Here is a 15,363-nt window from a genome sequence, read left to right as displayed (position 1 = left end):
TCAGAATAGGGTGAGAATGTAGATGGTATCTTAAGATGGACGCACCCAAAAAGAGCCAGCCCTAATACCCCACCCAACCAATGCGGTATGAGTCACTAAGCTTTGGATTTAATGTTTTAACCTAAATTAACCATTTGATTCTTACTTTAATCGGGTTGACTTTCTCATTATTGGTTGGTTATCTTTGTCAATTCGGTTATCCATTATAAAAATATCCTCCCGTCTTTGTACTTCTATGAAAAGGTACATTTGGTTAAATTAATCAACTGAAAATCTTTATGATTATTAATAGCTAATACCCGTTTCAATAAATAAAATCATTATTTGATTGATTGATAGTTGGTGTTAGCATATTATGAATAAACTTAGAAAAAAAACACACACACACATATTATGAATAATAAAATTATTGAATAATATTAGGAAGGGAATAAGCATATTTTATTTTGGTTGTACGAATAGTTTGAAAGAGCTCTAAGGCCCATTTGTCCCAAATATCTCATATTTCTGGCAAATCAAACAGCTAATTGTAAGAGTTTCTGATACTATTTAGAAGTTCCTTATTTTGATAAGCTTGTTCTAGAGTGATTTATGTTATTTTTTTCAATTTTTTTTTTTTTTGGAGAGATTCTCTTTTTTAGCAGGTTGCCATTTAACAGTTAGCCTAGTGGTAACTTGGGAGCCACATGAAGAAAGTAGGCCATGTCTCTTAAAAAATCATTTTCGACTATTCAGTACAAAGTATGGTATATTACTCATTATTTTAAAAGTTTGTAACTTGTAAGCATAGAAAATGATAAATTTTATTATTTAATTATTATTTTAACTCAATTTTATATTCTTATAAAAAATAATAAAAATAATTATTTAATTAATATCTTACTACCCTACGTGATAACAGCAGAGATTAAGCAAAAGTGGTCTCCATTGGAAAAAAAAAAGCAGCTAAGTGTTATTGGCTCCACAGCAACCATGAGTAAATAAATAGTCATAATTGTGAAGCTCAATTTTCCCCCTTTTACTTGGATAAAGGGTCATTATTCTGATGAGTCACGCGAGGCATTTGTTGCGATAATTATGGTTCTTGCAAGAAAGTTCTTTTTTAAGGCTAGTTTTGTTGACAAGAATAGTCATTTCTCAGGACTAGGAATATTAGGATGGGGATCTACCGTTATTAATTAGGCAGCTGTGAATTGTAATCCTTATAAATATATATTGCTAGGAATATAAGAAATTAGAATAGGATGACATTTTTTTTTTCGGTTATTGAGAGAACATAAAGTCTCTAAGGGGCAGTTCAATTGACTAGAGATCACGTCTTATGAAGTAGAGGTCACTAGTTCGAATCTCCACACCCTCCCCCTCTTATGTAGACATGTCAAAAAAAATAAAAAAAAACTCGTAAGTAATCAAATTTTGTAATTGAAATTGAAGAATATTTTGTCCAGATTTCTTAAAATATCTTTTCTTTAAACATTAAATCTTCAAAAAATTATTTTTAAGAATACAAAGAAAAGGAAAAAGTCTCCATACCGAGAAGCATTGGGGTGCGTGGCCAACTTTAGAGCTTCTTGTTGAAAGTGGAAAAGAATGCTCAAACTGATTCACAATTTTAATTGGTTGATAGTCTTCAAAACTCCACAGGTGCATGTAGGAATTGGTTGATAGTTATCCAGCTCGTCCCATAAACCTTTCAGCGTAGTAAAATAAGAACTTACAGAGCTATTTTCCTATGACAGAGAGGAAATAGCCTTCTGGAGCTGGAAAATACGCGGCCCATTGTGCTAAGAAAAACGATCGTGAAGATCGTTCCACATTTAAGAAGCATCATCAATATAGATGATACTTGTGGCGATCTCCTTAGAAACAGAGTTCAATAACCACGACAGAACCATATTATTACACCTAGTCCATGCCAAACCAGTGGAATCAGCAAGATTGGAGGGCTTCGACAAAGTGCTATTAACAAAATCCAGCTTGTTTTTGGCCGAGAGTGCCATCATCATCGCCATTTTCCATGAATTATAGTTTTCTCCGTTGAGCTGTTGAGAAACAATCATGGCGCGTGGACTATCGCCATGATGAAGAAAGAAAGGACTAGAAGAATTCATTTATGCGGAAGAAAAAGTAGTATTGGAAGGAGCAACAATATTGATTTCAAGAATAGAAATTGAAGGAATGCAGTAAGAAGGTATGAAAAATAAGAAGAAAAGAATGAAGAAGATGCGGAGAATTCAGAGAAAAAACTCTGATACAATGTTGAAAATGAAAAAGAATGCTCGAACTTGGAGAAAAATCAACTTAACTTCTCATTAGAATTGCATGTACACTATATATACTAAGTCTGTTTGAGCTTAGTCTAAAACAAAATTAGTTTGAACACGTGGACTTAAGTGCTAACAAATAACAACCAACTTACAATTGAAAGCTTAACTAATAAACTTGCAACTTATTAACTAAACTCCTCCTACAATCATGGAGTCTGTTGCATGCTGAAGTGGATGTGCCGGGCTTTGGGGATAGCCACACACTATAGAGGGTGGTCAATGATGGCACATTGGGGATGGCGGCAACCACCCTCAACACATGGGGACGTGGTTACGACCACTCTCAATACAAACTCCTTATTGGCACCGGTACACCTCTGGTGCAGTGGTGCTTTTAATTTTGGTTGGTAAAAAAAAAAAAATGAAGGTCATCCCATTTACCGGGGAACATCTATTTCTCGAATTTTTTTAGATGAATGGTTATTGCAAGGTGTGAAAAATGGCCAATGATTTGTTTTCATTTTGGTGCAAAATACAGAATCGACTTGAGTGTGAAAAAAGCCTCAATCATATAAAGAAAAGAGTGTTTGGATTTTTTGTTGTGTTGGATAATAAAAACTGAAAGGAAGCGAGAGCTTTTCAATTTGCAATCACTCGTCGACTAATATCCGCAAGACAGATGAAATGATTGCAGGAAAAGATGGTCGTGTCTAAGTTTAATTCTACCTAATGCTTCCACAGGTATTCTCCTCAAAACTCCTTCAGAGTTTGGCAATCACAATCGATGATTTTCATGACTGAGATCCTCACTGAATTATTGTAATGGTTTCTTCTTTAGCTGATTGTTCCTACAGAATCCAAATCTACATTGTTTGCGAAAAACGTAAGGAAAAGAAAACTTCTGCAGAAGACATTATACATGGACTTTTCACAGAAATCCCTTCTCTTGGAAACTTATGATGCAGTCATCAAACATTTGATCAAGGGTCTTGAAGGGAGGCAACCCCAGTTGAGTAATCTTAGTGGTGTCCATGCTATGTGGGCTGCTGTCTCCTTTGTGGTTGCTACACCTACAATGCCATAACAATCACAGACGCATGAGGCAGAGAAAAGAGATCTGCAGAATGTTTCAGCCACAAGAAAGCAAACTAAAAACTAGAAAAAGTGTTTTGATTTTTTCACTCACTTGTTTACAAATGGGTAGGAAGGATATTTGGCCCTGAGCATCTCAATGATTTGGGACCAGTGAGCCACAGAGCTTGAGCATATAAGCCTGCCAGATGCTCTCTTTTCCCCCATGGCCAACATGTGCGCAGCTATGACGTCATCTATGTGCACGAACCCAACCGTTGTATTTGGATATTCTCCATTGACACCTAGCAAAGACGTTCAACATGGTATCAAAACAAACGTTTTAAAATTCAAATTTTATTTCCGTTATTGAAATCCCATTTCAATTAAATATTTTTTACTGTTTTATCGGTTTAAGTTTTTAAAATAAGCGTTGATTAAGGATATTGCTGTGAGTGGAAGCTGACCTTTAATTAAGTTCAAAATGAGGAGCAGCGTACTGGTTGGTTGCGGTGCTAGCAAGGGACCAACGACGAAAGATGGATTCACCACCACAAGATCCATCCCGCTCTCCTTAGCCATCCTCCACGCTTCTTTCTCTGCAAATGTCTTGGCATATGCATACCAAAGCTGCAGGCAATGGAAAGAATTCAGTCAAGAATGTATGCAGGGGATGCACACTGTAGTTTATAGTTTACGCTCAGTATATACATTGTGGCGTTTGCAGTAATCGGGATCACTCCAATTGGACTCGTTGAAAGTAGAAACCTGCTGGGCGTCATCGCAGTATCTTATTGAAGAACAGGAAGAGGTGAGCACAACTCGCTTCACGCTGCTGGCTTTTGAGCAGGAGCTCAGCACATTCAATGTGCCGTTTATGCAGGGATCAATCAGACTCGCCTGTATTATATTGATATCAGTAGATAAAGTGTATAAAAATGTGGACAATTTTAAATAAATAAATTAAGGTCCTTTGTTGAAGCTTTGCCTTAATGTTATCATCATATGGAACGACGACCGGGGATGCAGTATGAAAGACACCATCAACGCCTTGCACGGCGTCGTCGAAGCTTCCTTCGACCAACAAATCAGCTTTTATAAGCTTGAGCCTCTCCTTGGCTCCATTCAACTCCCAGAGAAAGCCCACCTTTCTCACATCCCCTGTGAAATGAAAGAAGAAAATGTTGTATATATATCAATGGAGAAGTTTCAGGCGTTGACTGAACATCTATCTTGCAGCACATACCTGGGTCTCGCACCGTTGTACGCACAGTGTGTCCTTTATCTAGCAATGCCTTCACCAGATAAGCGGCTATCAACCCTGTTCCCCCTGTTACACAGTACTCTGCCATCTCTATCTCTCTGTTTCTCTTTGTTGGTCACTTATAAATAATGGTGATTTTAGTGGCTCCAAAGACTCATAAGATTAAAGAAAACTCACGCACTGTGCATTTCAGTTTAGGCAGATGATTCATTCAACCCATAAGGTGCGATTTTGTCTACCTTCACTCGCCTAATTCTCTATTTACCGGCTCAAACTTTACTTTTAACTCTTTCTTGTACGTGGAGGTAAAATCATATATACTTGCTGTTCGAATTCAGGATTTCTACTTTGTATGACATCATGTGCTCGTACGGCTGGACCAGCCAAATGGGCTCAGCATGACTTAGGAGTTGCTTGGGCTTTTGGACCCAAGAAATGGAATTGGGGCTGGACCTCTGAATGGATGACCATTACCCGGTGAATGCCCCAAGATTTCAAATGTTCCCCACGTTAGTTGGGTTTTGTATGCAAGTGATCAAGTCGTACAAAAGTTTAGCTGGTTCTTTCCACTTTTATATTTCTTCAACCGTGTCTTAGACTCTGTGAACATACTTTCTACCCTTCACAGATACAATTCAATTGACAAAATAGGAATGGGCTTTCACATTTTCTCTTTCGGTCAATTTCAACCCGGCCCTCAAGGAGGAAGGTTCAGCTTAGGTCCAAATTGGCGTACACCCAATTTTGGTTGAGATTACCAAACTTGGAGTGCAGTACTTCTTATTTGGACAGCGCATTTAAAATGATTATCCTATATCGTGATATTAAATAAGACAAAAAAAAAAAGATAAAAAAAAAGAAACAGAAAAAGAAAAACTAGTGACTTACAATGCAAGAGGTGGTTGTTGTGCTAGTTGAATCACCCTTGTAGCCAAAGGTGTGTTTGGGAGTGACCAAACCACCCTTTTGGCTATGGGTTGATTTGATTACTTGAAATTGATCATTGAAGGTAGTCAAATCAATTGACCATTGGAGTGGCCGAACCAACTATGTGGCTAAGGAGGTGGCTCAGGATGACCGAATAAGTCTTGTAGCCAAATGAGTGGTTCTGTTACTTGAAACTGATCATTGGAGGGAGTCGAACTAATTGACCATTGGAGTGGCTAAGGAGGTGGCTCGAGATGACCGAATAAGTCTTGTAGCCAAAGGAGTGGTTCAATCATTCTAAAATCGGCCATTAGGGTAGGCTGAACCACTCACTTTAACCAAGATGGTGGTTCAACAACTTTAAAAACAAGTCATTGGAGTGGCCAAACCACTCTTGTAGGCAAAAGGTTGGTTTGGCCACCCTTAAACAATCCTTTGAAGTGCAGTTGAACCGTTAAAGGAGTTGGTTTTGCCATTCCTTCTAACGTCTTTTTATGTAGCGTTACAATCGAGGCAATTCATTTAAAATGAACATAATCAATAAGGCTCCACTTAGTTTGCAGAATAGACCATTGGATTAAACTAGCTAACACTAGTTATAGCTAATCCTTTGTTTAGTAATACTTTATTCTTAGAAATAGTCTATTCTCATAGGACTTCTAATCTCATACACAGAGAGTTAACTAAGCCACTCAAAAATGAGTGACTTAGCTAATCCTTTCATGTGAGATTAAATTAATCATGTAAATTGCCACAAAAAACCCCACTTATAGGATTAAATTTTGTTCTCTATCTGATTTTTCTATATTTCGTTCTCTCTCTCTCTCTGTTTCTCTTTCCTCTGTCTCTATATTTCGTTATCTCTTTCTCTATCTCTCTGTTTCTCTTTTCTCTCTGATTCTTTTGGTACAGTTTTTCTGCAAGTGCAAACGAAATTTTTTTTCTTGTGCTGTCTATCTTCTCTATACGGTTTCTCAGTTTTTTTTTTCTTTTTTTTTTCTTTTTTATTATTATGTTTTTCTGTCTCTCTTCTATGTACTGTTTCTTAGTTTTTTTTTTTTTTTTAATTTTTTTTACGGAGAAACAGAATCTGCAAGGTTTTTATAAAATACAAATATATAATCTATTTTTTTAATTTCTTTTGATTCTCTGTACATTCCTCAACTATATTTTTTTTGACTGATTTCAAGATTGAGTTTGATTCTGTTTTCTCTAACTATATTTTTTTTATATAAATAATTTTGTTGCATAATTGCAAAGAAAAAAAGAACAAAAAAAAAAGCCACATACTTCACATAATTTTTTTAAAAAAAAATTATGATAAAGTTGTTTATGTTTAAAAAGAAAAAAAATGAAAGTCCTTAATAATATAAATTGTATTTGTATTATAAGGGTATTTTAAAAAATTTGATCACAATATGATTTCATTCACCGACATATTGCATTATACCGAACGAAGGAATATAATTAGCTAATATATTCGAGCGTTATAGCCAAACAAATGAATGCGAATATTTAATATATTCTACACTCTTATATTCCTTGTAGTAGCTAATCATTTTTAATGTACTATTTTGCCAACCAAACCAGACCTAAGGGTGTATTGCACCCTAAATCTTAATCAACTGAAAGCCTTAGATCAATTAAGAGCCAACCAACATTTAGTTATGCAATAACCGGTAGGAGTCGCAACTGATTTGACATGTCATGAATTTTGATTGAGATAACCACAATCCAAGAATAAGTAAGTGCCAACTAAATCGTTTTGCTAGCCAATAATCAAAACAGCTAAAACTTGCAACCAATTAGGTTGAAACAAACTTAAAGACCGGGTTGTTGGGCGCTGGTTGGTCCAACCCGATATTGAATCCTGGAAAAGGACAGCCACGTGTGTAGCTCCCGCTCCCCAAGAGGAGGGACACTTGCTACGATGCTTTTATTTTAAGGTTCGAGCTTTCACTATAATAGGCGATCGAACATCAATATAATTGCAAGGATAATGTTATATATTTCACAATTATTTTATTATGTTGATATGATACTGTTAATATGCTATTATCATATTGTTAATAAAAATTTATTTAAGGATGGATTAATAGAGCTATTTTAATATTGTAAAATAGTAATGGAATAATTAATAGTGTAGTATATAATATTATTTTAATTATAATTTGAAGTAATATCAAATGAGGCTTAGGTTTCACTGGTGATGCTATGACATTTGGCACGTTTGGATTGGCGGGTCACCTTTAAAACAATAAAGAACCATTGAAATGACATTTATTTGTGGTCACTATGAGAGCTTTTGACCGTTAAGTCAGTATGTTCAACTTGAGGAGAGAAAAATGGTGAAGATAATTTTTCGAAAGAGAAGAGTGAGCTACTGAAAGCATTGATCTTTTATTTTTAGCTATTTTTAGACTTTTTTGGGGTTCTTGTAACATAACATTTAATTTGACTGGGTCTTTAGCCTTGGACCCGAGGGTGTTTAAGTCAATAAAGGAAAACAAAAATATGTACGCAAAAACTGATGGGAATGCTCTTAGAGTAACTCATTTCCCTTACATATGTGGAGTGTTTCTTTTGCTTGCATGGATTTAGCTATATGTAGTCCATTGATAAGGTAGCTTAGACTCTGACTAGGCGTGACATTTAGTTAACGTTCTCTAGTGAAATACATCTCTTGTCAGTGCACTATTACTAAATTTGGTTCATTTTGCATGAGCTAGACATTTCAACCATGAAACATCAACAAAATGAACCTTGCACTTTTGGCTTTTGATAAAGTAAAAAGAAATGTTGGCATAATAAAAGCGACATAAATTTTTTTCAAAGTGGTTTCTTCCAACCCAATTTATAAAATTGTCATGTATCCTTTAACGTGTTAGAATGTCATAAATTTCTTACAGATTTAGCTTAGGTGCTATAAAAGAACTGTAACATATGTGACATAGTTTTTTTAATGGTCTAGATTTAATTTTGCTTCTTTTTTTTTTTTTTTTTTTTTTCACTAATGGAAAACTTAATATTAAATATAGATCAGTGAAAAAAAAACAGCACATAACAATTTTATAGATTGAATTTGAAAATTCTTCTGATCCATGCTAAACGAGAGTAGGAAGTGGGTTAGCCAAGCACTGACCATGTTTATACATTGGCACATGGATCATTAATAGTGAAAGGAAACTGATATGGACTGATCATGTCAACCAAAATTTCCAATACATATCTTCTAAATTATTGTATATCATTTCTTTAGACTCATTTAGCATTTCCATGTAAAACAAACATTTACTAATATGGCAGGTATATATGATACTTGTCATGTGACCGTTTATATGACACTCATCAGTGATACTAATTTTCATAAAATGTAAATTGTCAAATTCACGTGATTTTGTAAAAAATTATAGTAAAATACAATATTTTAGTCTTAAAACTGATTTTTAAAAAAGGTCTTCTTATAACCTATAGATGAAAACTAAAACTTTAAAAGACAAGTAAATATTTTTAAGAAGGAAATTAATAAAGTTATAATTTGAACCAAGTTGAGAAGAAAATATGCTGTAATATTGAAAATTCTTTGTGTTTGTACTCGATTGCACTCCCGATTGAATGTGGGTACAATCGGGCGGCTAGCTCAACTTTGACTTCCAAATGTACTAATTGCACTCATGGGATTAGGTCATTCTATCTTGTTGAGGTCCCGTCCCTCATCATATATCTACCATAAACTAATTAAAATACTTTTAAAACCCTAAAAAAAAAAAAAAAAAAAAATCTCTTTAATTAGGGCAGGGAAGGTACAGATAGCACCAACTGCTTCCACATCTTTTTGCAGCTCGAATAAATTGACGCATGCAATGCTGGCATCGAAGCGAATTTAATTAGCCAAACTTATGATCCACCCAACCAACCGCTTCCCTTTCATAAAGTTCAATGCTGTTTTCTTCCACATCTTATTTCCTTTTTTTTTTTTTTGAATTAATTTTGGGCATTAATTTCCCTATTGCATCGGACAATACATAAAATCAAATACCAAATTATACAATGAATTAAGGATGCAACTCTTTAATTAGTTTGCGGAGGATAAGATTAAATTAAAAGAAAGAGTTGAAAAAAATGATTGAAATATTAAAAAAAATTGATTAAAAATATTAATCTCTTGCATTCCATGATGGGCCACCGCGGTCATTTGCTCCTTCTTCTCACCCCCTTAGCTCCGCCGCTGTGCTTAATTGATCGATAATCCTGTAGATTTAGGAAAACTATTATATAGGATTTGTTGTGCATAATCTAAAGTGGCTTTTTTCTTATTAAAAAAACGAACAATGCTAGAAAAATTAAAAATTACACATTTATTCCATCACTATTCTGACTTATTGACATTATCGCGTCAGAAGAGTAAAATGTAGTTTATAGTATTATTCTAAAAAAATTATTTGACAAGTAATATTTTGTAGAAGCAGCTATAATGCTTTGACAAGTGTTTTTGAATAATTGAAAAATGATTACACTACAAAAATTATGGTCATTAGCGGCGACACAAAGTCGCCGCTAATCCGCAAAAATTTGCTGCTATTTACAAAAAGCGGCGACACGTGGTTGCTATTTGATGATTGGTAATAATTCGACAGTAATGCTAAATAGCGGCAACTTTCAAGGTGGCCGCTAATGACAACTCATTAGCGGCAACTTCAAATGTTGCCGCTATTGAGTGGTCAATGGCGGCAACTTTGAGAAGTCGCCGTTGTTAGGCTCATAATAGCGGCAATAGTTTGTTGCCGCTGATTGTTTTTAATTAGCGGCAACGTGTGTCGCCGCTATTGAGTGCCCAATGTCGTTGCTGATGAGTGGTCAATAGCGGCGATAATTGTCGCCGCTATTGATGTTACTGCTAAATATAAATTATTTTTGTATTTAGCGTCTGCTATTAGCGGCGACAATAACCCCTCATTAGCGGCGACGTTTGTGTCACCCCTATGACCAAATTTCTTGTAGTGTTATATGGTAATCTTGAATTAAAACTATAAAAATAAGTCTTCGAAGAGACAATAACATTAAATTTGACAATTCCAAGTAATTTATTTGATGTCTGCATATATAAGGATAGCAAATAAATTTCCTATAATTTAAAAAAAAAAAAAAAAAAAAATTCCTATAAACCAATTCGTAATAAATTTTTGTCGATTTTATTGTACGGTAATAGTTGCTTCGCAAAAAGCTTAGAATATACGTTTCCATCGAACTACATAATTAGGATTGCCAAAAGTCTACACATATGCACATGTTTAGAATTGGTTGGTACATGTGTATTATCATTATGAGTCTGTGACTGAGTGAGGGATCTGGTTTTAATCAATCAATGAAGCCTATGTACGAATAATACTACAATTCAAGATTGAGATTTACTGCAATATCTTCATACCTGATGGTATCTAGACCATTCAATCAAATTAATGACTCAAATCACAACGGTACTTAATAAAAAGAAGAAAAAATGGTGGTTCGAACGATACAAACGGACGGCAACAACAAGGAGTACGTGGTTCGGAGGTGGTTGAACAAACCCTTGAGCCACTCTAATTAGGTTACTGAACTAGCAGTCACCCCTAACACCTTTTAGCCACCTCTCATTTCTTATTTTATTTGATGTCACTTTGATGGTCTCAAGTAATGCTCGAATGAGAATTAGAGCCCTCTTTGTATCATCTCATATGTGATTCAATTTTTAAAATTACTATTAAATTTTAGATAATTATTTTTAAGCTTTGATCTATACACATTTGAAATAACACAAGAAAAATTATAAGAGGACTCTAGTCCTCCGTCTAGCATTACTCATATGAGGCTTTTTTCTCCCTCAATTGATCAACTCACATTTTCTTTTCCCTCATTTTTCCAATATAAAAGAAGAATACTGACACACTCGTAATGGATTCAATCCACAACCTCCGTTTAATGAGAGGGATCGATCAGAAGTATCAAATTATGGCTGTTAAGATAAGTGATCAAATGTATCATTTTATCCAATTGGTAGATTCTAGTCAGAACATTTAAAACCTAGCTAATATATATATATATATATATATATATATATATATATATATATATCTTTGTGTATCATATTACAGTAAATACCATATTTAACCTTACATATTTTATATAACATATGACGTTAATTGTAACCTTATATATTTTACCCCACCAAAACAATGATTCTATCAATCACTATTAAAACGATGAATATTGTTTGATATTTGAGGAGAGAAATATAATAATTCGCAGACTCTTGAAAACAAAATATATGTAAGTGATTTTCTTTTGAGAGCCTGGCATCCCATTTTAATTAATAATATCAAAATGGAGGGAGATGCGTTGAAAACACTTAAATCTCTTTGCAAAGAAATAGAAGCTGCTGGAACAGTTATAGGCATTTGGTGAACGATGCAAAAAGTTTTTGTAAACAGTTTTGAGTTTTTCAATGGAAGGCGGGTTAATTCCATCAGCTGCTACGGGAAGACAAAGGTGCTTCTTGTACATGTGTAAATTTTGGTGTGAAGTTTTTGCATCTATGAAATTCAAGAAGATGATGGAAAGGTGGGAACAGCCAATTATATCCATGCATGGAACACGATCCAGCTGCTGCTCTTGAAAACAAAAGACGTTTGTTTTTCCTAGAGCGTCACCAACGTTGTTAATTTGTATAAAATTTAATTTTGACCGTCCAAAAGGAGATGTCTAAAGCAGCATGGAACACAGATTCACGAGTATTTACGTACCAGCCATCAAAAAAGAAAAAGAAAAAAGAAAAAAAAAGAAGAACGTACGTGTATGGTTGGGAGACGATCACACCAATGCATTAAACACTCTCTCCCCAACCCCCAACTTACCAAGATAAGGAAGTGAAAGGAAGAAAAGACTGTTGTTCGACTTTGACTTTTTTTATTTTATTTTTGAGTTTAATGGCAACCCAAAAATTCGGGTAACCTTGAAATTCGTGAAACAAGTCAAATACTATCTCTGCTTCACATGAGTGAGTGTGGTTGGCGGCCTCCTTCCTCCCCGTAGCATCCATATCGATCGTCAACTCATCAATCATAACTTACGTGCGTGCTCCCTTCAATCCTTGATGATATATTTCAATCCCAGTCAAATTAGAGCACATCATGAAAGTTGAAAGGGATTTACATCTGGAAGAATTATCTGTAAAATCTTGAATATTTTTGTTAACATCACTCCTTCAAGTTTAAGCTCTCTGCTTGTAGCTAGGGGGCGATCCGATCATGATCCCATGCATGTCAATCTATCCATCCAGGATGATGTTAATTAATTCCTGCAATAGTTTTTGACAATGGCAAAAACTAAAAAGCAAGAAGCTAGCCCATTAATTATTGGCTCAAAAACAAAGGAACTATATATATATATATATATATATATATATAGGCATAAAAGGAGCACCAAAAAAAAGACGTCACTGGCGTTGGGGGTTCCAAGTGGAAAGAAATATTAAAAAGCAAAGTTATAATAGTGAGCGTTGAGTAGTGCATGACGTGGAGACCTTCATTTAATCCTCTCATCTGCCTCCTTCACTGCCCTTTAAATCATCCATCCCCACCCTCCTCCTTCCTCGCACCACCAAACCTCTAGCTCTATCTCTCTCTCTCTCTCTCTCTCTGTTTCTCGATCGGCAAACATGCCTCCAATCTTGCCGGACTTTTCCAACTCTGTGAAGCTCAAGTATGTGAAGCTTGGGTACCAATATCTTGTGAACCACATTCTCACGCTTACTCTAATACCGATCATGGCTGGGATCTTCGTAGAGGTTCTCAGGATGGGGCCGGGCGAAATATTGAACCTCTGGAGGTCTCTGCAAGTGGACCTGGTGCAAATTCTCTGCTCCTCTTTCCTCATCATCTTTATCGCCACCGTTTATTTCATGTCGAAGCCGCGGACCATCTTCCTCGTGGACTACGCCTGCTTCAAGCCGCCGGTCACTTGCCGCGTCCCCTTCGCAACCTTCATGGAGCACTCGAGGCTGATCCTGAAGAACAACCCCAAGAGCGTTGAGTTCCAGATGAGAATCCTCGAGCGGTCTGGTCTTGGGGAGGAGACATGTTTGCCTCCGGCGATCCATTATATCCCGCCCAAGCCAACCATGGAGGCCGCCAGAGGCGAGGCGGAGCTCGTTATATTCTCCGCCATGGATTCTTTGTTCAAGAAGACTGGGCTTAAGCCAAAAGACATCGATATTTTCATCGTGAATTGCAGCCTTTTCTCTCCAACCCCTTCTTTATCGGCCATGGTGATCAACAAGTACAAGCTGAGAAGCAACATAAAGAGCTTTAATCTCTCTGGAATGGGTTGCAGTGCGGGACTTATCTCCATCGATTTGGCGCGTGATCTTCTCCAAATTCATCCTAATTCAAATGCTGTGATTGTGAGCACGGAGATCATCACCCCAAACTATTATCAAGGAAACGAGAGAGCAATGCTTCTTCCTAATTGTCTCTTCCGGATGGGCGGAGCTGCAATACTTTTGTCAAACAGAAGGTCGGAGCGAAGGCGAGCCAAATACCGGCTAGTACACGTGGTGCGCACCCACAAAGGAGCTGACGACAAAGCATACCGCTGCGTTTACGAAGAAGAAGACAGAGAGGGTAAAGTAGGGATTTCTCTGAAAAAAGATCTAATGGCCATAGCAGGGGAGGCCTTGAAATCAAACATCACAACAATTGGGCCTCTTGTTCTTCCTGCTTCAGAGCAACTCCTTTTCCTTCTCACCCTCATTGGCCGAAAAGTCTTTAGTAACAAATGGAAGCCTTATATCCCCGACTTCAAGCAAGCTTTCGAGCACTTCTGTATCCACGCCGGCGGCCGTGCCGTTATCGACGAGCTGCAGAAGAACCTCCAGCTCTCGGCGGAGCACGTGGAGGCTTCCCGGATGACTCTGCACCGGTTCGGCAACACGTCGTCGTCTTCGCTGTGGTACGAGCTTGGGTATATTGAGGCAAAGGGGAGGATGAAGAAGGGGGATAGGGTTTGGCAGATAGCTTTTGGGAGCGGTTTCAAGTGTAACAGTGCAGTGTGGAAATGCAACCGAAGCATAAAGACACCAATCGATGGGCCGTGGGCTGATTGCATTGATCGATACCCTGTTCATATTCCTGAGATTGTGAAGCTCTAGGGCTAGCTAGCTAGGATCTGCTGGTATCCCGGCCGTCACTGCTCTCATTTCTTGCCTTTATTAGATTGGGGTGCGTACAGGGTAATACATGAAACAATTGTAGTTCATCATGTAATTCGGGTTTGGATACACAAGTTTTTACGTCTTCAAATAAGTAATTAAGCCGCATAGGTTGATCATGGGAAATGCTACTACTAGTGACAAAATCGTTACTGGATTGGCTAGCTACAATCTTTTATCAGAGTGTATAAGATTTCATCTGTGTCGAAAATAAATCCCCCCCCCCTTTTGTTGTTTTTGAGGAAAAACAAATAAGACCCATTACTGTTCTCTCCCAGATGATTGATTGTATATAATATTTCAACTCCCCCATCTCTCTCTGGGCTCTGGATTAATTTGCTGTCTTTTCTTAATATATATTTTTTTGTTTCTCATAATTGTGTCCATTTTGCCTTCTTCTAGATCATATACATATAACTATTATCATCTCTATCCATCTTTCATGATCTTGTGACAAGTAGTTCCATTGCTTTTTAGTGTATTACTACGTACACAGATGATCATGTCGGTTCCTCCAAGAAAAAGTAGTTAATTGGGACAGCTACCACCCATTTTTTCATATGGAATCAATCCCCCCTACCTTCCCT

At 36.5% G+C, this 15,363-nt stretch overlaps 2 protein-coding genes across 4 annotated transcripts; one reads left to right on the top strand and one right to left on the bottom strand.

Annotated features, from left to right (window-relative positions):
• Positions 1 to 3,195: 3,195 nt before the first annotated feature.
• LOC132185923 (tetraketide alpha-pyrone reductase 2-like) lies at positions 3,196 to 4,690 on the bottom strand. Of its 3 annotated transcripts, none has more exons than XM_088518611.1 (6): positions 4,583 to 4,690; positions 4,327 to 4,521; positions 4,050 to 4,238; positions 3,806 to 3,968; positions 3,454 to 3,643; positions 3,196 to 3,337 (listed from the first exon to the last, which is right to left on the bottom strand). In XM_088518611.1, the coding sequence occupies exons 1-6, from the start codon at positions 4,688 to 4,690 to the stop codon at positions 3,196 to 3,198; spliced, it is 987 nt and encodes a 328-aa protein (XP_088374737.1). The 3 variants fall into 3 exon arrangements, with proteins under 3 accessions (XP_088374737.1, XP_088374738.1, XP_059455722.2); XM_088518612.1 differs by having other exon boundaries at positions 4,050 to 4,233; positions 4,322 to 4,499; positions 4,585 to 4,690; XM_059599739.2 differs by having other exon boundaries at positions 4,327 to 4,499; positions 4,585 to 4,690.
• An 8,458-nt stretch (positions 4,691 to 13,148) lies between these two features.
• LOC132183783 (3-ketoacyl-CoA synthase 6) lies at positions 13,149 to 15,053 on the top strand. The gene has a single exon (XM_059597200.2). It carries the CDS (start codon positions 13,226 to 13,228, stop codon positions 14,714 to 14,716), a length of 1,491 nt encoding a protein of 496 aa, XP_059453183.1. The 5' UTR covers positions 13,149 to 13,225; the 3' UTR covers positions 14,717 to 15,053.
• The last annotated feature ends 310 nt before the right edge of the window (positions 15,054 to 15,363 follow it).

Source organism: Corylus avellana, chromosome 7 (assembly GCF_965113065.1).
Source record: "Corylus avellana chromosome 7, dhCorAvel1.hap1.2, whole genome shotgun sequence".
In the NCBI taxonomy this organism is placed as follows: Eukaryota; Viridiplantae; Streptophyta; class Magnoliopsida; order Fagales; family Betulaceae; genus Corylus; species Corylus avellana.
The sequence above is the reverse complement of the archived record's forward strand: the minus strand, read 5'-3'. Positions and strand labels throughout refer to the sequence as shown.